General features: G+C 40.4%; 1 protein-coding gene across 3 annotated transcripts; it reads right to left on the reverse strand.

Moving 5' to 3' along the window:
* Positions 1-1,455: 1,455 nt before the first annotated feature.
* On the reverse strand, positions 1,456-25,226 carry capn12 (calpain 12). 3 transcript variants are annotated; one of them, XM_054794714.1, is made up of 27 exons: positions 24,839-25,226; positions 24,574-24,712; positions 23,288-23,927; positions 23,096-23,185; positions 13,651-13,915; positions 13,500-13,570; positions 13,009-13,078; positions 12,507-12,625; positions 9,165-9,298; positions 8,898-9,069; positions 8,724-8,807; positions 7,534-7,619; positions 7,368-7,445; positions 7,103-7,287; positions 6,781-7,028; positions 6,695-6,706; positions 6,525-6,604; positions 6,295-6,417; positions 5,557-5,593; positions 5,378-5,449; positions 5,261-5,306; positions 4,925-4,986; positions 4,413-4,481; positions 3,836-3,914; positions 3,615-3,731; positions 3,464-3,516; positions 1,456-3,371 (listed from the first exon to the last, which is right to left on the reverse strand). In XM_054794714.1, exons 5-27 carry the CDS (start codon positions 13,901-13,903, stop codon positions 3,345-3,347), a joined length of 2,277 nt encoding a protein of 758 aa, XP_054650689.1. In that variant the 5' UTR covers positions 13,904-13,915; positions 23,096-23,185; positions 23,288-23,927; positions 24,574-24,712; positions 24,839-25,226; the 3' UTR covers positions 1,456-3,344. The 3 variants fall into 3 exon arrangements, with proteins under 3 accessions (XP_054650689.1, XP_054650691.1, XP_054650690.1); XM_054794716.1 differs by lacking the exons at positions 23,096-23,185; positions 23,288-23,927; positions 24,574-24,712; positions 24,839-25,226 and having other exon boundaries at positions 13,500-13,833; XM_054794715.1 differs by lacking the exons at positions 23,096-23,185; positions 23,288-23,927; positions 24,574-24,712; positions 24,839-25,226 and having other exon boundaries at positions 4,413-4,493; positions 13,500-13,833.
* Between the last annotated feature and the right edge of the window lie 1,166 nt (positions 25,227-26,392).

Raw genomic sequence — 26,392 nt, forward strand, 5'->3', positions numbered from 1 at the left:
GATTAACAAGAATGGCGCGGCTACTCATTACTGAGTCCTTTTTTGAAAACGCTATTTCTATTTTAAGGAGGTTTGGGGTTTTTTGAGCTATGGTCTTAAATAAATTTGAACAGCGGATAAACAGTCTATTTCAGTTTAATGCTTGTTTGCAATAAATTGCTTTCTCAAAAATGTTTTTGTCGCATTCCCGTTTGTTCGTTTTGCATTTTGAACCTCCAGTTAGAACCTCCTTTAAGATCCAGCACTGCAAAATCAACTGGTCTTAAAATTTTGATCAGGAGTGTGTCAATCACATACAGCACGTAACATTAAGGGGGTCATAGCTAAGTGCTAATATTACAGTCATTTTAACAGCAACATCATGCTAGGTTAGCCTTTTTGCTGAAGAAAAATAAATTGATCAAACTGACAGCTCCCACGTCCGTAGCTGACTGACGGATAGTTGGCAGAGCTGCAGACTTTAGGAAGGATGTTTTTCCTTCATGATATCACGAACAGGCTCTAGGGACACACTTCCTATGTATTACTTTATTTATTACTACCATTTTTACTTATTACATCAACAAAAAGTATATTTTGCATAACAGGGAGCTTTAAATAGTTGGATAGCATATTACGGCATTGTCATTTAAGATTTTTTAAAATTGTTTTAGGTCCTAATGATAAGTGGTTAACGTCTTTTTACACTTGCATGACAGTTAAGTATGTTAACGTGTTACTTAAAACATCACTTAGACAGCTAAAGGGTTTATGAAGGTGACAGCTGATTATTTCCATGATTTCCTGTGGACATCAGAGGTTGTACAACTCTGGAGGAGTTGTGGAGAACAATTGCCTGTCATCTCACTTACTCCTCCCCTCCCCCCCCTTTTCACTCGATCAGGACGCAGCTGAGGTGCAGTCGCTTCATAATGAACACAAGGTGGTGTGAGAGCAGCAAAGGAGCTAAGAATAGCAGCAGGTGAAGAAAGGACATTGACTCAAGCGTGTGTGTGTATCAGAGCATCTGTGTGACACTGGGAGGAGGTAGCAAATAGTGCGACTGAGAGGGTTACTAGAGAGAACATGAGTGAGGGAGGGAGGGATGGATATAGGGAGCGAGGGTGTGTTGACGCTGCACATGGCGTCAGTGTGATAAGAATAGAGACTGTGCGTGTAGTGCTGCTGAGACATCAACCTCACATTCTCACTGTGCATGTGTCAGTAAGTTCATAGATGTTAGCCAGGCTATGCTCTTGGGTACATGATGAGTAGACTGTTGGGGCCACAGTGATGCTTGTGGTTCTGAGTTGCATATTACTGACAGCATGAACTATTGCCTTTATTTTTGTATTATCATTCCAAAGACACGCATAATAATTCCATTTATATTTGTAGATAGATCAGCGACAGTGCAGTCAGACGTTTTTGACATTTTTCATCACAATAAAATGAATAACGAGAACATAAAAAAAAAATTGTTCATTGAACTGTATTATAAATGTATATTCTGTATGATTCTGATTGTTTTTTAACATTTTCTTCAGTAAAAATCAATGAATTTGCACATTTCCTGATTAAATACAGGGCAGAAAACTGAGATGAGGCTGCCGCGAGCGTCTCTTCTCGGCTTATTGCGCAAGCCTTGCCTACCGTCTGAGTGCAGAGTTGCATCATGGTGCCTGCCAGTATGTTTGTCAGCATGTCACCAATAATATAATGTTGCAGAAGCATTTATTATACTCCATGACTTTCTACGGCCCGTGTAATGTCTTTAAAGTAAGTGTGACATCATTATTCTTGCTTATCAGAGAATAAAATACATTGAAATGTCATACGATACGCTTGCAGTACTGTCTTCATTCTGAAGAGGTGGGGGTGTGCGTGAGCTGGAAGGTGCTTGCTAATTGCTGCTGTCCTTCCATAGAGAGAAAAAGCCAGCAGGTCTTTTTTTTTTTACAGCTGCAATACCATCTGGAGAGCAGCAAGTCAAATGCAAGATATTGTTTTGCTGTTCTGAATGAATGAATTTGGAGGATTACCATAATTTCCGGTGTATAAGCAGCTACTTTTTTCTTAAATTTATGTCTGAATTCTAATCCCACGACATCTTCTTTACTTCAGAACTACTACTAATCGTTTAAACAGTGTGCCGCTCGCGAGTCAGTGAGGAAACGGTAGCTCTTCCTTTGGCAGGAGCCAATCACGAGCTATCAGTGAACTCAGGACGAGCTTGTTAACCCATTGGAAATCGCAGGAGGTCATGGCTCAATTTAACAGGCCGACTCACGGTGTCATCTTACAAAGAACGCTAAACCCATCACACAGCAACTTAACACTCAAAAGGTGGCTCTGATGGACAGAGGCAGCATTGCAGCGCCATCCAGCCATTGATCCATTTTCTATGCCTTTGGTCCTCCAGTGAAATGCTTTGCTCAAACTAAATGCATTATTGGAAACTGTTAAAATTGTTGTTTTTTTATTTTAAACTCGTATTGGTACTTGCATTGTATTTTCCCAAAGGTCTTGGGGATCATCAAGATGTTTTCTGGCAAAATTGAGACGAGCCTTAATGTTCTTTTTGTTCAGCAGTGGTTTCTGTCTTGGAACTCTGCCATGCAGGCCGTTTTTGCCCTTTTTGTCTTTCTTATGATGCTGCTAAGTTACCGGTACACGTTGATTATTCAGCATTATTTGTTAGTAGTGTCTTGTCTGTTGTTTTCTACGTATTACGTTGCTATGTGCTGTTTCTTTTAGCGCTTTCTTTAAAGACACCGTGAGTAAGAATGGTATGTGGAATGGTAACCTCCCCGTGATTTCTACGGTGCTGGTAAGTTCATTGTGACTTCTGTTGTTACTGTGCTTGCTAAATAAAGAGTTACTTCTTCCTCACAGTCTTTTGAGAGGCACTGTACGAATTACATGATCGTATATAAAAGCTCTAAGCTCTAAAAGCTCTACTGTATATCGGCTTTCATTGTAGGTATAAAAAACAATACTAATGTTGGCCGATATCACATTTTTATGCCAACATCGGGCTCATAATTAGCAGTGGCTGATATTATCGGACATCCCTAATGAGAACCAAAATATTACAAACCTACTCTCATCATGATGCAGTGCATTTCTATTGATTTAGTTGCTGTACAGGGCTGTGGGGTTGTTGTTTTTTTGCTTAACTGCCTTCTTCATCTGTAAATTAGCTATTACTATTGTACGGAGTCCACATCATTTGAAAGGTTTTGGAAAATGTTGAAATTGCTGCATTAGATTAAGAAAAGAAGGAAAAACAGCTGTGTGTGCATATGCGTGTGTTTGTGTTTGTCAGTCATTGGAGCGATTCTGAGTCCATGTGGAGACCCTCGTCACACCACCAGAAACTGAATGAGCCACTGTGATGGAACACAAAAGTCCCACAAAGAATGAGAACCACACTAAGGCCCTGTTTGCTACTGTATATAAACACTACATAAAAGATACTCACAGAGTTGATCCCTCTGTCTTTTACCTCTTCACTGCTCTCTGAGTTGTATAACGCTGAAGAGAAGGCAGGCAAGAAATTAGTTCTTAACACATTTGTGCTTAGAGTCATGAAATATGCACTATTGTACTGAGTGTGTGTGTGTGTGTGTTACCAAAGAGTTTTTGCAACCGGGTGACAGCGGCCACAAAGCCATGAAAGGGCAAGCGAAGCTCTCCAGATGCGAAACGCTCAGACAGCAGCTGGGCTACTTTACTATCACACTTCATCCCTGACGAAGACAGGAGACAATGTTTGTGCATGTTACTGTATGTACTGAATGCGTACGTGTGTGTGTGTGTGTGTGTGTGTGTGTATGTGTCACTGAATGCATACCCACAGCCAGGAGAGCTGCAGTGAGTTCAAAAGGGCTCATAGTCCCAGAAGACTCCTCATCAAACTGGAAGAAGATTAACTGAAAAAAGAAAGCGGTCTTTGTTATTCTCCTAGTCATGTATTTATGGGTTTGACAACATCACATTTTAATATTTTGTTCTTTATATATTGGAAAAAATGCACAATGTATTTGTCCTAAATAAATAATTATTATTTGTATAATTTATATAGTTGTATATAAGCTATATAAAATTAATTAATATATATAAGAATTATTAAACAATAATAATGTAATAGTTTCTGAAATATTTGATCATTGTAATCATAGTATAATATTAATTTATTAATTCTGCCAACCTGAATTAGTGCTGCATTCGTTAATTGGTCTATTCAAAAAAATGCATAGCCCATTTCTCCTAAGGGAGTGAGCATCCGGATAAACGTATTTATTTTTACCTTTTGTCATTACACTCTGGGGATTGTTTGGTCTTGGCAGATGTTTGTGTTTTCTTACACCAATAAAGTGTTTCCCAAAGGTCACACACACACACACACACACACACACATAGATAGGTACCTGCAGGTTGCGTAGATCAGAGAGCAGGGCTTCAGTTTGTTGACGATTGAGACTTGCTCGTCCTCTAGTCTTATTGGCACACTTAAGGCCAAATGATAACCACGTTGAGTGAAAGTCTATGCTCAGATATGTTGATAATATCTACAACACGGTTGATGATGATAATGAGAGACAGCAGTTCATGAGACAAGCAGCAGGTGAAGGCCATTACAAGCTGTAGAGAGTACAATGCTACTGTTTGAGTGTCTCGCTTCCTTCATCACAATGTCGATGGACGGTTGCCAAGTGTAACGTGTGTACTCACCTAGCAGTGAACGGCTGGGGTTGTGTGACCAAAGTGGCTAATAATAGCAGCATGTGGATAAAACAAACATGTGTCTATGCTGATTTAAAAATAATGACTCAGCCACTATAAAATGGCACTCAGGTGGTGCTGAAGTCCAAAACAGCTGTTAGTCATTTGAACCGCAAGCAGGCTGGAATTTAGTGGCATGACTGGACAAAAAGGATACATCCTTTCCAAGAATGATCTGTCTGCACGTCTCCAGTGGCAGGTGGTAATGTTTGTCCAAGACTGAGATTTAGAAAAAAAAGACAAGAATGGATGCCAACTCCAGTTTGGGAGTAGGTGAGGATGGGGACAAGTCTAGTTGCTGTTCAAATAAGCTTCAACTACGCCATCTGACAGGAAGTGATGAGCTTCAGTCTAGACTGGTGACCTCTGTGACTCTTTAGAATGAACACATTGCTACATCGTCCCCACCTAGTGGCGACTGCAGGTTTCACAGAGTCAAACCTCCTTGGTGTACTGGCTTGAACTAAAAACAAAAAAATAGGTAGATAGTCACCTGAGTTGAAGAGCTTCATGAGCTCTTTGACGTTCAACCTGTCATCCTATGTGACAAACAGTACTGTGGTATTAAAAAGTCATTTTATGAGTATTTTAGAGTCTAGTTAGTACTTACTGATCCAGCCGCTTCATCAAAAGCCCTCAGAACTCTCATTTTTTCCTCTGGGGCTAGAGGAGCTGCCATCACCTGTTTGACACAAACAACACTCTTTAAACTTACACACATTTATTTTATAGTCTCTATGATATATGGAATGCAATATCAAGAACAGTATAGGTATTCTTTAAACACACCGGGAGATAGCCAGAAGAGCACATAAAGTCCTGAGTCCTGAGACAGAAAAGTAAAAGGTACATCAGCACAGTCTCATGATGGAATGTTCACATTTTTAAATGATTTATTATGGTTGAATTTATACAATGCTCCAATTAACCCTTCTATTCAACTCTTTTATAGTCACTTGGTGCATGGTCAAATAACCGGGGTCTCTAATTAGCGGCAAGTCAAAAAAGACTGGCATGAACTGCTGTGGCTGTAGGCAACTTCCTGAGGTTTTTTTTTTAATTAACTCCACAGGATGGCAGTATAGCTGCATTTGAAGTATCATGAGTGGTCAGCAGCTTTATCTACCACTGCATGCGCTTTTTTGGTTCCACTCATGCTTGTATTACTGCTGGCTGAGCAGTTTGCTCCTTACTATTACAACACTGTTTTTGTTGCAGCTGTGTTGCACAATTTACTTGGGAATAAATGATCATGTGGTCAAAGACAGCTTTGTTTTCCTTTCCACTTTTTCATGCACTCCAAATTATTATTAAAGTTTAAAAAATGAAGTTGTCGTATATAATTAGCATTTAAATTTAGGAAATAATAGCTTCTCACCAATTATCGCCTGCTTCTAATTCATTCCTTTGTAGTTTAAGTAAATAAGCATCCTGGCTATAATATTAGCATGTATGGTATAATAATAATAATTTAAGAAAAAAACTTTTCTGTTTTTTCTCCTCTGAGCAGATTTTCCTCCATCTCACCCCAAAGTGTTCCCAGTCTTGGAAAAGATGCGCACAAAGAACTCTCCAGGCTGGTTGGGTCGATAGGTAGATGCTACAACGACATAGTGACCCGGGTCCAGGTGCACCTTCCTCCACACTCCCCTGTCAGACATGCCCATAGGTGTGAAAGTAAGTGTGATAAAAGTGTTTTGTTGTTGTGGATAGAACTTTCCCTGGGTAAAAGTGGTCATAAATTCACATCATTTTACCTTTGAGCCTTGTATTTCCCTGAGCGACCAACGGGGCGATTTTTCAGGAAGAAGTTGCGCTGCAGACACATGCCTTGAAGCTATGTGGGGAAATAAACCATAACAAAGTGAATACTTTATTCTATATTAAATTCATGACAGAATAACTGATATTATGAGAAACAGATCACCTCGGGGGGAACCTGAAAAAAACAAAGACAGAGAACAGTGTGAGCTCCAAAAGTGAAATGAGGATGTTAGATGTTAAAATAAGGACCTTGTAGATGTGAAAAGCAATGTAGAGGAAGTGGACTTTATCCCTCTGCCTTCTGTCTTTCTGCAGGACTTCCACCAACACAGTGCACTTTTTGACTTTCATCTTCTGTTTATCTACTTTCTTGCTCTCATGTGGCGTACTGTCCTCCTCCTCATCGTCCTCCTCCGCTTCGTCGTCCTCATCGTCCTCATCAGGCTGGTCTTGCTCCGTAAGTACCAACTCAAACTGGGGGTTCTTCCAAAATGATCCTGAGGGGGGGATCACAACGCCGTTGTGATGGCTTAAGTATGTATGTTTACCCTCACATACTTGATATACATACGGTGGTATTTGCGGCTTCCACCGGCAGAGCTTCCTTGTAGCCACAATCCTTCATGCTCGTTGATCGTCCATTTAGATGAGGAGGAGCTAAGAGGGTCTGCTGTGTTTCGCTCCACAAGGGTGTCAGGATTAACACTGCAGAGCTCCACATAGTCAAACTTCTTGCTGAAATCATCAGCACTGATCCTGGTACAGATCACAGAAAACAGAGGATTGTGTGGACAACTACACCAAAAAGGTGAATGCTTATTAGACCACTTGCTTACCAGAACTCTCCATCTTCCCTCCTTTTCATTTCTAGCCTCTCTTTCTCCTCTTTGGTTATGTCATCCCATTCCTTACCCCTGCAGCCACACACCAAGATAAACACAACATGTGGCCACACACACACACACACACACAAATACATAAACACACAGGGGGCCGCCTCACTTGTCACTCCAGGGTCCACTATATTCAACAAAGCCCCAAGGATTCCTCAGTCTCAGGAGCAAAATCTCATCTGACACATGTCTCACCTGAAAACATTAATGTATGTAAAGATGAAACAGGGATTCTTTTTTTTTTTTTTAGAGAGATGAGGTTACATAGCTTCATAACACTAATGAGGAATGATGGGAGTGGCAAAGAGGAAAGCTATCCAAACGTACTAAGTCAAACGATACACTCTTATGATATGACATGAGATACTGTATCTTGGGTTTTCATTGTATTTGCATTTTTTTAAATGAGAATATTCAAATTTATGATGAAGGGAGATGACAAGAGATGATGGCGAGGTTAGATAAAATAATGTGATAAAAAGATGAGACAGTAAATGACAGTATATGATGAGATTAAATGAGATGATGCAACAATAAGATTAAATCAAATTAAATTATCTCATGATAATAACAATAGCATGATGCAATACAAGAAGGGACAATAAAATGATGATCTAAAATGAGATTATGCAACAATAACATGAAGAGATAAGTTGTTAAACGGTTCGGATGGGATGAGATAAGGTGTTAAGTTGATGAGATGACATGAAATGAGTAGGGCTGTATATATGCATGTGTGTGTGTGTGTGTGTACATTAGCAGCTCCAAATGAACTGAAAATTTACATCAAGCTAAAAGATATCACACGTCTGAAAATGTATTTGCCTAACGCTAGTTTCTTTAATAGTAGCAGAACATTTGAATCACGCTTTATTCTGAGCAGTGAGGGCTTGTGTTCAAAGACATCATGTAATTTAAGATGAATTCACATGTTTTGAGTGTAGATGTATTTTCTGGGATTTCCGAGCACATGTAAGTAAATGCAGCAAAATTGTACTTCCGCAGTAAGAGTTATGTTAGTGAGTGATGAGAATATCTACCTACTGTTTTTCTTTGTCTTTTTGTTTATTTAGACCAAACAAAGTTGAATGTAATTAATAAATTAGTTAGCGCCATTAACGCGCTATTTTTGACAGCCCTAAAAATTAGATTGAGACAGTAACATGATGCGATAGGATAGGATTCTAAAATGATGAGATGGCGAAACATATAGCTCCAGCCATGGTAAATAATGCTAATAATGCTAATACTATTACGGTCATTTCAATGCTACACAGTGTGACTTTGTAGGGTACTGGCCTGGTCTGTTTCAGTGATGGCGTAGGCGTGGCCCTTTATAAGGCCATCTTTGTTTATTTGACCTACTTCCCGGTAGTTGTTGGCCTGTGGAGACAAAAAAAAAGCTCTAACTCAGCACTCCCTGTCTGTCCCATGCATATCTGCATGTTGGGACACTTTGAGGCTGACGTGTACCTGAATGAAGCAGCTGAGCAGGCTGCCTCGAGCAAGGGCAGCTGTCAATAACCTCCACCAGACACGAGGCGTATGAGAGGCAACCGGCAGTGAGTATGCGATTCCACCCGTAAAGTCCTCCATCCCCTCGGAAATGTTGCCCCCCTTCAGACTTCCGTATGAGCCAATTAACCTGCAACCGTGTAAGAGGTGGGAAACGGATGTGAGGAGTGGAGGATGTCAGACATTACAACCCAGGGACATATGCTTGCAAGTAGCGGTACTGACTTGGCATAGGCCTTCTCCACCAGGGCGCTCCAGTACTCATTGCGGGTGTGAGAATAGCTGAAGAGCAGACGGCCCTCTCGTACTGGCAGCCTATCATCCACAACCACCTCCACCCACTCACCATACTGCCAGAACTACACAGGACACACGGAGAGACGAGCACCATGATTGAGATTAACGACACGTGAGGTGGAGGGACAACTTATGTTTCATTCTGCAAAATCCTTTTACTTTTTATGATGTGTGCATTTGTTTTAAATGTTGTACAAGACCAAGAGTAAAATAACTGGGCTGTTAAAAAGTTGAGTCATAAAACACGCAGTTCTCTTGCCCTTTTGCATGTACCGTTTTCAAAGGAAGTAATTGGTCATGACGCAGGGTGTGTTCTCTACTACTGACTGTGTGTACACAGCACACAGCCCTCCAGGTGTGTGTGCCTGTGTGTGTGTGTTTGTGTCAGTGGGTAGTCACTCTCCCTGCATGTCCGGACTGCTCTCATAAAATCACCCTGACAAGACAAAATGAGCTTACCGTCCCTCCATCCTACAAGTTGAGTCATGTCACATTCTCGTTAAGAGTCTCCAAAGGGCCACTGCTCCAAGGGAAAACACACCTTAAAGAGCTAATACTGCAGAATTCTTCAACAATCTTTTAGAAGACTGATGAAATGCTGTGATGTGTAATTGGCAAGTTAATGCCTCTTCATCTGGTAATCAGATGAAATAGCTTCCTGGTAGGTAGGCAGGGTTGTAGATAGGATGGTTGGTTGGATGGTAGGTTAGGTTAGTAGCTGGGGTGGCGTGTAAGCATGTTGTACGTTGGGTGGTAGATTAGTGATAGGTTGGTAGATTGTGTGGTCAATAGTACCGTAGGTTGGTTAGTAGTTAGGAAGATATAAATAGTGGTAGACCGATATGTAGGGTAAGTACTTTCGGTGGCAAGATAGGTAGCTATGTTTGGTGGAACATTGGTAGGTAGGTAGGTAAATAGATAGTTGGGATGTTGTGTGGTGGACAGGGTTCCTATGCAAGCATGTAAAGTATGGAAAAGTATGTAATTGATTTGATAAATTTCCAGGTCTGGATAAGTATGCAAAATGGAAATTCAAGTTTGGAAAAATATTCATGTTACTTTTACCACTGTTATGTTTTCTAAAAGATAAAATTTTGAATTATGAAGGTAATATTGGTAGGTAAATAGGTGGGTGGGTATGTTTTTTTATAGGTAGGTAGGTAGGTATTGGTTGGTTGGTACTTTGGTAGGTTGGTTTGTAAGTTGGTAGTTTGTGTGGTGGATAGTTGGGTAGGAGGGCTGGTAAGTACTGACTTTAGGTACTACTGACTAGTAAGTAAATAGGTAAGTTTTTTTATAGGTAGGTAGGTATATTGGCTGGTTGGTAGTTAGCTAGGTAGGTTGATAAGTCAGTGGTCAATAAGGTTGGTTTATAAAGAGATAAAGAGTTTAAAGAGTAAGAGTATAAAGAGAGTATAAAGAGTTTTTCATACATAGGTTAGTGGTAGTGGTAGTAACGTATAGGGATGTCCCAATCCGATCTTCAAATCCGCTGTATTTGTGAAGATCGGATAATATCGGCTTCCGCTACGAGATCGGGCCAATCCGGTTGCCGTAACACGTTCATACATCTGAGCCACACTCCAACATGGTGTACCGTGGTGAAGTTAGTTTCATGTTGGATGTTGGCTATTCGTCTGAATAGCTACAGCGGTAGTTCCCTCTCACTGTGCCCGGACTACTGCGTCATGGTGCAGGGAGCTCGTACGGGAAGTGCACAAACACTACTAAACATGCTGAAATGGCGGCGAAAAACATTGGAAAATCCTCTTGTTACGGAGCGTGAATGGAAACTAGCGGGGTTCACTTAGTTTAGCTAGTGCAGCTGTGTGTGTGCGTGTTTATGTGCGCGGCTCAGACTACATGAGTATATTTTCACTGTGTTGTGTTTTACTGCTTTAATGTAAGGACTATTTTACAATGCCCAGCATTCATGGATGACATGTCCACACTGACCACTACTGCAGCATGCACCAGGCGACGACTTGGAAAGCTGCAGGAGAACATCACATAGGCCCGGATGAAAATCAAGCCGATTAAGTCAAGAAGCATCTCAACAGTCAAGGGAGAGCTTAAGAACGTGAGGTTCTGCATTGGTGACGACCCAACCCAAAATTCGTCAAAAGCCTGGGCAGATGGTACAATGCAAGCCTCAGGGACAAAGACCAAGTGCCGGTATTAAGGCAGGACATCACCACCAGTCTGGACACCATCAACAAGACAATGCTGCCAGGGAAGCTCGAACTCTGGTGCCTACAATTTGGACTTCTCCCTAGGGTAATGTGGACACTCACGATCCACGAGGTCCCAATAACAACGGTGGAAAAGATGTCCACTCACTAACTCTGTTGTGTGAAATATACGTCGCCATTACGTCACGTCCTGGTCAACCCAATAACACCCAAAATGGTAAGCTGTTAAAAAAAAATTCACAGAAAAAGCCTCACCATCATACATTGTATTAAAAAGTGTGCAAGAGTGCACAATATCATTTTTCCATGATTGTTCATGTGTATGCACAGAAAAACTAAAGAGACGGTGAGGCACTTGTCAATCACACTGAAAATCTGAGACACACATGTAAAAATATAAAAATTGTTGGGTTTTTTTCAAAACCTTTGATTTAAACTCATTTACTGTATTTACTCAAACAAAGTGCAAAGTGCATTTACAAAGTAAATAAATGACAACATTTTAAAAAATGTAAATGTTGAGATTTCAGTCAACGGTGCCCTGCTGCCATGAAATATACCAAAATATGATATTTTAAGTTTTTCTTCATAAACTGAAATAGAACAAGTGAAACTTCATTTTAATATGCAAATTGGTTAGAAAATAACAACTTTACCGGTACTATTCTGTTCAACTTGCATGTCACAAAATTCTATAAAAATAAAAAAGCATTTGCAATATGTAAACGATACCCAGTCCTAGTGCTCGGTAGGTTGCAATGTGACCTCAAAAATGTATTTCCATTTTCTACCGTTCAGCCTGCTCAGCGTAACGGTGAGCTGTAGTCCCACCCAGGTGACTTTAGGTGAGAGACAAACGACACCCTGGACCGGTCACCGGTGAGTTACAGAAGCATGCACACCTGATAGTGAATATTGTTGCTGTTGTTGCAAAAAAGGTGCAGGTCTCAGCTGGCCTGAAGCTGGTAAGGCCTGTAATTAACAGTCTGTCATTAGCAACACGATGGATGGAGGATGTCATAGCTGAGTGGCGGTGGTAAAACCTCTCTATGATCAGTAAGATCTCTATGATACTCACCCTGAAATAGAAGATGCCCGCATAAGACTGGGACAGGCTTTGGTTGGCCGGAACCACCTTGACAAAGAGTTTAGGGTGAATGGTGAGACAGGACAGCGCCGCCAACAGCCAGCAGTTACCTGGCAACACCCAAGAGATGCAGTATTTTTTATTATTGAAAAAAAATGCTGTTTTGTTACCGGTTACCAACACACAAAAGAAGATCTAATAAGTCACATTCCTCTTTGGGAGAAAACAACTGTTCTGTGTTGTTTTCTGCCTTTATTACAGTGTAGCTTTCAGTGAAGCTCTGTTTACGTGTAGGAAAAAATGTCAAAAAGTGGAGGAGGTGGTGAGCATTGACCTCTCACGCAGATGCTCACTATTGGAGGCGGAATCATCAGAGCAGAAATCCCAGTGGCGTGCAGCACAAATAGGACATTTCCAAATTAACAGTAACTTTTGCTTCCTCCACCCCTTCAATGAAGCATTTTTGAATGAAGGGAAAGAGTCATGTACTCACCTAGCTGACCTTGGCAGATGTCCGTGGTGCCGGTGGTGCCCTCCACGAACACAGCATTCTCACTGATGTCCTTAAAGGATGGACAGAGGGAGTGTAACGCGTCACAAACTTGCATTAAAGTCATTCACATATCAAATACACAATCATAGGGCATGGGGACATTCATTATGTCCACCTGCACATCCAATATAAGATTTGTATCCAAAATTCAGCTTTACAAAGATATTAATGTTCATTTTTGCGAGAAAATATAAAAATGGTATTTGTTTCTGACACAACTCTTGACTTTTCAAGTGTAGCAAACATAAACTGTACACATTTCCAATCATCCAAATTAAATATTAATGGTTTGCTCCATCCATCACTTGTTTATACTTGCAGAATTCCTGCCAACAGGAAAAATTGTTGTACAAAAAGTGTGACTGGTTTATACTGCATCATCTACACACAAAATGGACGTGACACTGGTCGTAATGGAAGCACAGCTCTACCTTGGGTCGCTTCCACTTGATTGCCTTGCTGGGGTCGTCATCCTCCGGCATGCCGATGGACTTTTGCTCGGCTGGAAAGAACGGATCAGAGAACATCTCACCAGACTTGAGACACTTTTCCAGAAGGGTCTTAAAGTCCTGATCCTGAAACCTGATGGGGTTCTTGAAAGAACCTGAAGGGGCCTCCATGTTGTCCGTGCAGTCAGTAAAATGTTGGACTTTACTCGCTGGTGCTTAAATACCAGAGCGCACACCCACAAAAAGCTCCAGAAGCAGCAGCGCCTCCTCGGTGCTGCCCATCCCGGGAAAGTATGCGTACCGCCGGGGGGTAATGTCGAGCTGGAGTCGGTGTAATGACACGCTGCCAAGAATCTCTTTGATCCTGCAAATTTATCGTCCAGCATGGTTGTTGTCACCTTAAGAGGACGTAAAAACACAACAAATGTGGCATCATAGTTCAAATTAGGTACAAGATAAACAGTTTGGTCATTCCATGGAGTTCTCAGACGCCATGTTTGTTTCTTACAAATTCTGAACAAAAGAACCTATCCCGTTTTAGTTGGAAGAATCAAAATGATCTCTAATCTATTTACTCCCAACCGTATTTGCTGATTTTAATATTAAAGAGTTGGAGGACTGGCTGGAGTTCCATCCATCGTTTCCGCTAAGTGACGCTAGATGGCAGTATACTCCAGCCACACGTCTCACCGGTACTGAGGTCATAAATCATTAGGCAACGGATGGGGACAAAAACGTGTTTCAATAATACCAACCATGCCAACAAACTAGCAACAGTATAAGCTCAAATGGAAGACCCTAAAATGCATTGAAACTGTAGATATTTTAATATAAAAAATAACACGACGTTAAGTTATAGTGAAAGGAATAATGTCCCACATATTCTAACTTAACATACCAGTACTTACAATATATTTATTATTGTGGTTGTAGTTTTCAGTGCCCTAGCATTCCACTGCATAGTACAGAGCACTCTTAGTTATATTTCGACTGCCTTAAATTTCAGTGTATCATTTGTGTAATCATTGTAATAAAAAATAATACCTCAGCCAAGATAAAATGTTATTCCAGATTTGGGAATCTTATTGTCAATTCTCCCGCTATGTACCAAACAAACAGTTAATCTAAAAAACCTTTCTCTCTGAAACGACCGACAGTGCAGAAAGTATACAATTTTTAAAAGAAATCTTAAATATTACATAAGACAATATTGAATTAATGTATCATGGTGTAAATATAAGAAGTAATATTGAATGAACGTCCCTGATGTAATAGTAAAAAATAGAAGTAGAACAGAAGTAATACTATATGACCTAGGTTCTCAAAGTGGGGTACCCGTACCCCCAGGGGTACACAAATTGTCACGGGGATACGTGAATAAAAATGTAAAAACAATTAGCGCTTAAACCTCTCAATTACAAATGCGCCTGAACGTCTCACGGCGCAATGAGCGAGGAGCAGCAAGGAGACAAAACGTGAAGTTGTCCATTGCTCTGTGTTCATATGCACAAATAAGTACATTTGATGAGAATTTTCTGCATTAATAGTGTTTAGTCTTGAATATTTAATCGATATTGGTGTAAAAATCCCCGCAAGGCGCAGCAGTGAAAACCTGTCACTGTGCTTGCGGATTTATCGTTGGTTTTATGTATTTTTGTACTTCGAATACTGCTTTATCGTGATTGTTCAATTTTCCCCTTCCATTTGGTATTAAAGTAATATGCAGACTTAAACCATAACCATCGTGAGTGGCCAAAAAAAAAGAAGCTCATTTTCAATTCATTCAAACGGAGGAATGCCAACATCAAATTAGAATAAAAGCCATGTAGGTTGATTACTTATCGATTTAGCAGACCTCATGCAAAACTTTATCAAAATGTAACCATTCAAAATACTAGTTTTTGACCCGGAACTACGATAAAATTAATTAACAAATCATTATGTTCAATATTTCCAAGTTCATTAAGATAAAAAGGCTTATGCGTTTTAAGTGCGCAGGAGTAGGGGGTACATGGCTTCAGGTCAAATGTCTGAAAGGGTACGCCACTTTAAAAGCTGTGCTATGTGACATACTGTATCTATAAAGTAGCTGGTGGCTAATAGTTAATTACTTATGACAATTACGATGATTAAATAAAATACAACAATTTATAGATATAAATCAAAAATATAATAGGATATAATTTTCAATACAGCTCATCATGTTTGCTAAATATAAGGCATAAGAGTCCTGATGACTATACTGTACTTATTGTTCTGTCATGCTTGTTTTTTATTTTGTATTATTTATTTATTATTACACTGATTATTATATGGAAAAATATGACATGGAATGCAGGAAGTGAATAATGTGTACTGCACAAGATGTGGAATGGATGTGGTGCAGGATTAAATAAGCTTTGCTTCTTCCTACTCCTTTCGGACATGTGGAACTGGGAAATGAATCATGAGATGTATTCCATTGCAACCTGCATGCATGCTCATATAAAATTAAACCAAATCAAACCAACCCATCATCTGGATGCAGGTGTACCTAACGATCTGGCCGGTGGGTGAGGGTATTTCAAGCAACAGTTAAGGTCTGGTTACTGGTGTTGCTTTCTATGTATGATGTCTTTCCGGGGGAAGAAAAGAAAGAAGATAAAATGTAGAAGTCCTGAAGATGAATTGTTTCCAAGCAACAATTTGTGCTTAAACCATAAAACTCAACATCATGTCGCCTGATGGTGTCATTCGTTCATTAGTTTTTGTGTTTTGTTGTCATTGGCAGGCCTAAAAAGATGAGGAAGGCCTGCTTTGGCCTCTCTATGGACCACTTGTGAACTTTGGTCCTCATACAACTTGAAGTGGACGTCCAATTACCGTTTCTGAGCCCCTCTTCCTCCCTACTTGTACTGTATCACTGCCATTCATGACGTTGAGGTGGCTATCCATCTCCAAGAGGCCGTTGCCCCGCCGTGCTCTCTCTCCAGGTCTCTCTCCATCATACGCCTGATTGCACTGCAAACGTGAGACTGACCGGGACTAAACAAACAAGAAGAATAGCTACACAGATCTGTCTAATGGTCACCATTTAATTCCATTCATAGGCTCTCTATTGTGTCCGTATGGTCTTTGAGGCCCAGATTATAGGAAGCCTTCAGTGACAAAGGTCAGAGGGCTGAGCAGACACTCCCACACGTCCGTGACCCGCTCTGATCCCACGACCTCGGCACCAGGAGCCTTCGGGGCCCGCTCACTCTCCCCGCTGGTTAACCGGCTTTGTCCTGGCCGGTTTTATGCCGCATCACTCACACATATCAGGCGGGACGGGTCAGGAGATGCCGAGAGAAGGGTTGGGTGTGTGGGGGGATAATTAGCCTCGGTCATGCTGAGAAGAAATGACTTGAATGTAATGGTGATTTTTGTGTTATTGGATCTGTCATAATTCTTCAATTTGCTGTCCAATTGTTTGTTCCTCCTTAATCACACTAAGATATGTTTTACTTTCACGTTGTCAACATTTATTAACCTGTTTTATGTCCACGGACTTGACAACTTATTTATTTCCTCTGCTGTGAGGGCGGCGTCTTGATTGTTGTTTTTTGTTTGCTGTGCAAAAGGTACTCATTCAATTTGTGTTGACTGTCTGGTTTGTTACTTTAATAACTGTCATTTTTTACATTTCACATTCAAAAATGTCATTCTGCGGAAGAGTGACACACTGACCAGTTCAATTTTGGTGCAAATCTGGATAAAACACGAATAGATTCTTTTTCGCCGCTTAAACTCACCCTGTATGTTTATTTATTTGAATCCCACTGAACCCCCCCGTCTTATATCATCCTCCATGACGCACTAAGTAGCCGACTAACTGACCACCTAATGGACAACTAACTCATTACATTGGTTTTTTTATACCCCGGATTCAGAAATAGTACAGTCCAGTCCATTAATTTGCAATGTCTTAAAGGGTGATTCTCAAACTGTGGTAGGAGTACCACTAATGGTACACGTGCTCCATCTAGTGGTACTTAGAACATGATTTAAATTAAATGAAAATAACATTATATAGCGCTGGCATGTGGAATAATTGTACATATACAAACGTATTAACTGAAGGTTCGCTGAAATTGAATCCCTTTGATGAAATGACCTGCGAGTACAAGCGATATGTTTGAAGCTGAACCATGATGGTAAGAACAAGTACCAAAAATAGTCATACTTGCTGGGAAAAAAAACAAATTGAGACGAATTGTCTTCCGACATTGACGACACACCAAGAATACCCTGGCCCAGAAACAAAAGTGGTACAGTCCAGTCTGTTAATTTTTAATGTAACTAGGTAGTTGCCCGTTAACGAAACCAAAAATGTACCACTCCACAATTTTTCGATTTTGTTAACATCACAGCCTCGGGGGAGGTCGGCCTTCTGCTGAGTTAATTGCTACACACGTTTAAACTGCTGTGTTCTCAACAGAATGCGCGTCTCAGTGTGTAGGTCCACTTTTACTGCAAAAACAGCTCACAATGACGCAACCGACGAGATAAGCGCTAACTGATGTGAAACATAAAAGTTACATAGTTGAACATATGTGGACTGAACCAAGTGGGAGCCTTTCAGCTGCCCTCAGGCCTGCAGTGGGAACAAACACATGAAATATTTTTCCTCCTGTCACAGGACCAACAGCCACTTTCTAACCTTACCATGCATACTATCTTGGACGAACCTCTGACCCCGGAGTGTGTGTATATGTGTGGAGAGGGGAGGAGGTGGGGGCAAAGTATGGCTTGCTGGGGAAGCATGTTCAGATCCAGTTTTCTGGTATTTCTGTATGTTTCGGGGCAGGGCATGTAAAAAAAAGACTGACATGAATGTATATGAGTGTGTGTGTGCATGTGTGTGAGAAGTCACTAACTGAATGTGTCAACGGGGTCACCAGGTGTTACAGGTAGTGTGTGTTTGTGTGTGTGTGTGTGTGTGTGTGTGTGTGTGTGTGTGTGTGTGTGTGCTTTTGAAAGGCTAAAATGCCAACCTACATTTTGAAGGTATATTTCATCAATTGTATGCCCATGTAGAATAAAGTATTACAAATATGGACCTCTCACAATATAAACATAAAAAAAAAAAGGCAAATACATTTGACATGTGTGACACATTACATGGGTTGTGCTCAAAATGCTTTGGAAGACGTGCTAGCATAAATGTAACACAGATATCCTTAGAGTTTTATAATCATTAGCCAAATGGTCAATGATGGATGTTTTGCTTAAGGACATCCATGTTTTTCTACCAATCTTGCTCAAATTTGACAGACGTGCTTATCATTCCCCTAAAGCTGTGTACCAAGTTTTGTGGTGATTCGACTTAGCACCCTAAAAGTTACAGTTGGCACTTTGTAGCACTGTGTGAAAAATTTCAAGTCAATCTGAAAAGGGATAGTTCGTATTTTTTGACATTTCCATCAGCAGTGCAGTCCATTAATAGAGACTTGGTCTCTGCAAATCTAACACGCTTTTGAACACATATTGTTTTGAGAAGCCAAACGCTTTACTTAATTGTCCCCAGCAACTAAGCGGAACTACGTTCTTCATAACAGAAATCTGACCAGAACTGGACTTAGGAGACCAAGTGGGGGGTAAGTCCCTGTTAATGGACTACAATGCTGATGGGGATGTCATACAACTTCATGTTAAAAAATACGAACTATCCCTTTTAATATTGAGCGCAAACTTTGGGGTTTAAAAACAGCGCCACCATGTGGTGTATTTGTCAGAAAAATGATAGCACAGGCAACACAGTTGGAGGGCATATTTTGACAAATGTTCACCCTTTCTTTCAGGAGCACAAGAGTTGGCATACACAAGCACTTTACGAGAATAAAGTCGTAAATTTATGAGAAAAATCGTCATAAATTTACGAGAATAAAGCCATACATTTATGAGAAAAAAGTTGTAATATAATGAGACTAAACTCGTAAATTTACGAGAATAAAGTCGTAATATGTGTCATACCTGTCCGAGGGAAAATAGAGCACAGCTCTTCAGGAAGGAAGGAAACTTTCCACTTGCTTCAGGCAAGCTTTTATTTATAACGTGGCAGCAAAACAGAGCAGTGGAGCACAAAGAGATTAATTAGCATGTCTAGCCCTGCTCACTTCCGCCTTTCTTACCCCGCCCCCTCCACATGCCCAAGGCCAAAGGTCAAATAAGTCCCCACTTTTCATAGCTGTCTCAGGCAATGCCTGTAACATAAAGTTACAAGTCTTTTTCTCGTAAATATACGACTTTATTCTCGTAATATAACATTTTTTTCCCCCAATGTGGCCCCAATACTCCGTCGTCATTTATATCCATAATTAGCATATGGGTCATTCCACTGAAAGGGGTACCAAAAGCATAACATAGCAAGCAAAAATAAAGTTGTTATTTTCTAACCAATTATCATCTTAAAATAAAGATTCACTTGTTCTGTTTCAGTTTATGAAGAAAAACTTGCAAGAAAATAACATATTTTGGCATACTGTGTTTCATGGCCGCAGGGCACCGTTTACTGAAATCTCAATTGTAACATTTACATAAAAAATGCTCTCATTTATTTCCTTTTTTTGGGTAAATAAATGTTTTAAGTCAAAGGTTTTAAAAAAAACATTTTACACATTTTCAGTATGATTAACAAGTGCCTCACTGTTTGTTTAGTTTTTCTGTGCATACACATAAACTGTCGTGGAAAACGATATTGTGCAATGTTGACTCAACCCTGTGCTCTTCAAAGCATTGTTAGTTAGCACTAGAGCAACATACTTCACCTTCCGCGGAAACATGATGTAAAACAATAGTTCCCCAAAGTGTATTGATTGGACAAAATGGATCAGTAGAATATATATGCGTATCATGGACACTATGCCGTATTTCTGATTTTGAGTCAGTGTCACTTTCGTTTTGTCTGAATTTTGACGAAAAAACCTCAGCAATAACACGCAAATACTCAGAAGTTTACATTGAGCGTCAATGCAGATATGTCTGTTCCAAAATCACCCATATCTCTGATTGTCGTCCAAAGAAAGACTAGAGACATCTTCACTGGTCAGTTTTTAAGCTACTTTTTTTTTATAGTCCTTGAATCGAGTCGTATGTCAGACCATGCATGGTAAAGAAACATGTACCAGTTAACAAAATGTGGAAAAAAATGTCAGTTTATACTGTATATGTGGAATTATTCAGGATTAAATAAAGAGGGGAATGGAATCACCCTTTTCTTTGGTTGCAAATCATATGAAACACAATATTGAAAAAAATGAACCCTCTCCCCGGTGTGTTGAAAGGCTAAAAGATGGACGCTGGATGGACTGATGGGTGCCGGTGTTGCCTCGCATCTCGTCCTCCCACACGCACTCGGAAGAGAAGGTGAGGCAGGGTGTAATTCCAGTGTTCAGGTTTCACTCTGCGGTCATTGAGGGAGGGGGGGAGGAAGGAGCTGGGGGCAAGTTAAGGTGGGTCCGCTGCAACCGAGCAAACATTAAGAACTGAGAGGGATTCCTGCAGTTAGTGTGATCGCTCCCGAGTGTATCTTTCTCTTTCTTGTTATCAGCGTCCACCGCACTTATGATTTAATACTGAACCCCCCTTGCACCCTACTCTTAACTTTTATGTATGCCATGTCAGGGAGGGTAAACAGGACAGGGGCCTGCAGAGATGATTGGAGGCACCACACAGTGTAGGAAAAGTAATTAAAAACTCCCAGTTAATTGGCTTTTTATATGATAAAGCACAATCTCCTCATGCATAAGTGAGAGCCTCTTATGGCCACAGGCCAGGCCTACAGGAAAGTAAACATACAGCTCACACATTCCCTTTGTTGTGCAAGTTTTACAGCTAATCATCTTAAATTTAATCGGAATGAGAGAGTGCACCAGTGTTGGCAGAAAAGTGTGCTTTGTGTGTGTATAATGACCGTGACTAGCCACAAGGCTGGCATCACTTTAGTTTGAAGTCTGGGACAGGTTAGTGGTTTTTTATTTTGGAAGTGTGGCTTTGGATGCCATAAATGACTGACAGTGCTAGATCATTGTACATGCGATTTTATCAACCAAAACTGCAACATGAATGGTAGTTGTGGAGTTCCCCAAGGCTCACCCTTAGGCCCCTTTCTATGTGCTACTTTGTATGGGGTTTTTATTTGTGCGTAATGTTTTGTTCTTTGCAAATGTTACTCAAACATACCACAAGCCCATGAGTGTGAGCCTCCTCTCAGGGCCCTCCCCTACCTGCCCAAAAACAGTTCTATACTGCCTCACACATCAAATACTGTCATGAAACAAATACTGTTTTAGTCTTCAGCTATTTATCTCACTTGAATGTTGATGTTTTATGTTACTTTCTGCAGTCATTTTGTAAAATGTTGTGTTTTAATAATTTTTCATGAGGATCCAATTTTGCCAAATCAGGGTTTTAGCATGACTTTGCAACATTACAACTACATAAGACAGAAAATTGATGCCGCCTTCTTTTTTGATGAAACACTTCATTATGTGCACTTGCACAATATGTTCAAAGACAAAAGGAGTATAAAACTCTGCCTTAAATATAACACGTGAATGAGTAACTTCCATCGCTGATCGGCGGTGCTTGAAAATTTGACGCTCAGCCTGATATAACACAAGTAAATTATACGACAACGCCAAACCTCTACTCTACAACATCATCTGGAGAAGTGCAGCATCAATGTGGATCTAAAAACTTAACAAAAACTTTACACAACGTAAACTTCTCCTCGGTCAGCCATCGTGGGCCTAACGGCTTTTCAAAAAGTTCTGCCAATCATTTCATCAACCAATCAGATGACGGAAAAATGCTGACCTTATTGTCTTATTGCAGGCCAGCTAGCTGAAAGAAACTGGTGAAAGAAACAGCCCTATTGGTAATGGTGTTTAAGTGACATGCGCCAGCACTCCTGATTTTGAAGGCCCTGAGCTGATTCAATTGACAATTCAATAGAAGTTTGGACAAAAATTGGAATTGAAAATTGGACAAAACAATCTAACCCACACATACAGTGTACTACCGCAAGTAGTGCAGGCAAGAAATGAAGATAATAGACTGCTGGGAAAAAAATCATACAATTTCATGGAACAAATACCAGAATTTAAGTTGTAAATGTATAAATGTGCTTCTGGTAGTGTTTAGGCCAGCAGAGAAAGCTTTGCTGGCCCTGATTGCACACTACTGACTTTAACAATATGTTTATTACTGTGGTTAGGTTTGCAGTAGGGTAAAAATACACTGCATCACACTACATAAAGTATTTATGTAGCTATAAAGTAACCTACATATTAGAAACAGCTCAGTATAAAGCAGTGCAGTTCTATGCCAAATGTAAACTAGAGCCACAGTAATGAACATAATGTTAAATAAATGAATACCTGTCCAACACTGTCAATCAAATGGATCATTATTAACTTTGTATGGGCAAATTTAAGTGTTCACCTTGTCAGTTTATGGTTTGAGGTGTGGTGTGTGTAGATGTCTCAGTGGCGCTAATAGGTGTCAAAGTCCACTTTAGTGGAGTGAAGGGACAGTCACTTGGTCAAAAAACACACCTGACTCTCCTATTGGCTGATGACCACGACTTGCCGCTGTGATTGGCTCGTGTCAACTGTGGCATGTGAAGGACAGCAGAGAGGCGTGCCCTGCAAAGAAGGACAAAAGGGCACTCAGGGACGTGGTGGAAAAGATATCCACATGCTGTGTAGGCCTACAAGGCTGCTGGTTCTGCATGCGTATCACCTTACCTTACATAATTGGGCTCATACAAGCGCCAAATGGCGGCCACGGTGGCGCCTTCAAGGCTGAGGACGGCAGAGTTTACCAGAGGAAGATGTGGAGAATGCTACCTGTCACCTGGACGTCCTCCCCTCCCCTCCCTCTCTCCTTCTTTTCTGTCTCTGTGGAGCAAAACGGAAAAACTGACTCATCTGAGTCTGAGGGGTGGACCATTGGCTTCTGTCATCATTTCCACTTTATTCTTTATAACACAGTGGTAATTGGTACGAGTGGGCGTGTGTACATCTGGTGCAATAACTCACCCCCCCAACCTTGCTCATCCTCATCTACCCAGCCCCCACCTTGTTGAAAGCTCATTAAAAGACCTGCTGTTAATGAGCTAGAGGGATCATAGAACTTCATTTTCATTTGGGAGGGGGTGGGTTGCGGCCAAGATGCTGGTGCAGAGGTTTTTATGTCCTTAAAATAGAGTCAGCAATTATCTCAACCCCTTGACACTCCCCATTCACCCTGCTCTGCCTCCCAAAATGCCTGCAAACAATAACCAAACTGGCCCCCCCACATCTCCCCTCCACAATTTTGTGTCCTGAGAAATCTTCGCCGGCCGTGTCCCATCGTCAGCACCGCTCTCTGCACTCGTCCGTCGACCTACAGGAGAACAAATACACACCACAAGAATGGCATTAAATCGTCTCCACACAAAGCCGGGAACATCACAAGGATGTAAACAAGGAGTGAGGGTCCCTCACCCAAAGACTTACATTAAAAATTAATAAGTCAGCGCTGACTGGGTTCCTCAGAGAAAACACTGACTAAGAAAACACCATGCTGAGAAGAGACGCTTAGAAATAGTTTCAAAAAGCTTTCTTGCAAGTCCCAAACTGCAGGGCAGTATAACAATAATGTAACTAGAATAGCATTCAGTAGAGAAAAGACATCTAACAATAGTAACTGTAAACAAAAGTGAACTTAATCATGTTTGCGTTTGTTTGGCCTTCTATATATGCTAGCAAACAGGCTACTTCCTGGTTCATAGTGAATGATCAACTATGATGGGACTTTACTGTTTTTGATTTTGTGGTGGAGGCTGAAAATAGCAAAAAAGTGAAAAGCGTCTGACTTATTTTAGTTCATAAGCTAGCAGGCAATTTCCTTTTTCGAGGAGAATGACAACAGGGGCCACAGCATCAATAGTTCTATCGTGACTCATACAATAAAAAAAGAAAATTAATTCCTCCAAAATAAATGGAAAAACACGGTGCAGCTCAATTTAAGTGAGACACAAGGACCATACCAGTTTTGATTCTGTTCATCTGCTAGCAGGCTTCTTCCAGGTTCAAGGATAACCAAACCAATTTCGATTCTGCTCATACAGGTATGCTAGGAGACTACTTCCGGGTTCAGGGATTATGACCACAGGGATGCCAACGGTCCTTTGGATAAAAAGAATTGTCCAGTATTTACAAAAAAAAAAGTTGGTGAAAGAGATGCACTGTGTCCCGTTGAGAACAATCAAATCAATCAAACAACAATCAATGCTAGCATGTGTGATCGCTCACCTCTCAAACTCCTTGCCGTTCGACTTTTATGGCACCGTTTATTTCCTTTACCTTGGCCGTCACTCTACTCTTGCCTGCTAGCTAGCTAGCTAGCGTTATCCGCCTAGCTTCTGGTCTTTGGAATCCAATTTTGACTTTTTACAGCTGTGACATTTTGTCTTTAAAAAGAAAAAAAGAAGCGATGGGGTTAGTTCCGAGCTTGTTTTTGTCCATTGGGAAGCTATAAGTGGCTATCATGTTGGCAGCTACTGAAACAAATAGGGGACACCTTGTTGGCAGAACCCGATTTGCATGTTGAATTTTGTTTTCCTTCCTTTGTTTGTGAGAAACGATTTTTAACCTATTTGACTGCAACCTGAATTGAACTCAATGCAAGGTTATTGTGTGACCAATCTGAAATCTGATTGGAAAGTGTAAGTGACGTTCAACAGCACAAGTCATTCTGAAGGCCCTGGGCGGATGACATTGACATGGCAACACACAGAAGCTGAAATCTGATTGGACAAAAAAAATCTTAAAAAAAACACACACTACTGGAAGCAAAATGAACATAAAAGACTGTTGGGAATAAATTAATAGAATTATATGGAAGCAATACTAGAATTTAAGGGATGCTCCGAAGTTTTAGGGTTTTATGCTGCCGATTCCGATACCAATGATCCATGAGTGAAATCGCCTGATACCGATCACATGGATTTATTATACATTTTTCAATTTAATTCTGATAAGTGCTATTGGCCGGGGGTGGTGTATAAGGGGTCAAAGTCATGGCAATTCCATGTCCTGCTTAATGACAGAATAAAATTAAATATCTTTCTTTAACAGACCTCTGCCCTGCTTAACTTAAAACAGTATAAATAAAACAAGAGAAAGCGGAACATTTTGGTAACCATGCACATTTAGTGCAATTGGAAAAGAGCAAACAGAAAGTCTATGGAAAAGTTGTAAACATAAATAGTACCTCGACCAATGAGATGAGCCAGACAGATTCTGTAATGTCATGTACGTAAGAAGGTGCGGTCAGCTCATTGGTCACAGAGTGAGGAAAGGGCTGGGGGCTGGGAATAAGTTTGCCGTAAAATTTCTTATAAAGAGCCCTATCATTTATTAATTCAGTTGACATTTTTACGGATAATTTTTTGATTGGGACAAAGTGTGTCCCTTTTCAGCTCAATATGGGATGCGTACTTTTGTTTCTCTCTTGTTGTCATTTTAATAATTAGATCTTGTCCTCTAAACACGAGTTGTGTGTCTAAGTTGTTTATCAAACACACAGTATGTCCAGCTTTATGACCCTGCCATAAATTGATACTGTTTTAGGTTAAGCAGGACAGAGGTCTGATATTTTTATTCTGTTAAACACAAAATATTTCTATTTGAGAAGGATACTTACTTTATTCTGTTCAGTTACAGTAGTTATTTTGCACTTTTCACTTAAATTATTGAAAATTTGTTTCCCTTGCATTCGTATTACTCCAAAAAACGCATTTAATTAAATTCAGGTTTGAGTTAAATAGCGTAAAAATTGGGTGCTGCTTATTTATTTTTCAGGGA

This window comes from Dunckerocampus dactyliophorus, chromosome 12 (genome assembly GCF_027744805.1).
Source record: "Dunckerocampus dactyliophorus isolate RoL2022-P2 chromosome 12, RoL_Ddac_1.1, whole genome shotgun sequence".
NCBI lineage: Eukaryota > Metazoa > Chordata > Actinopteri > Syngnathiformes > Syngnathidae > Dunckerocampus > Dunckerocampus dactyliophorus.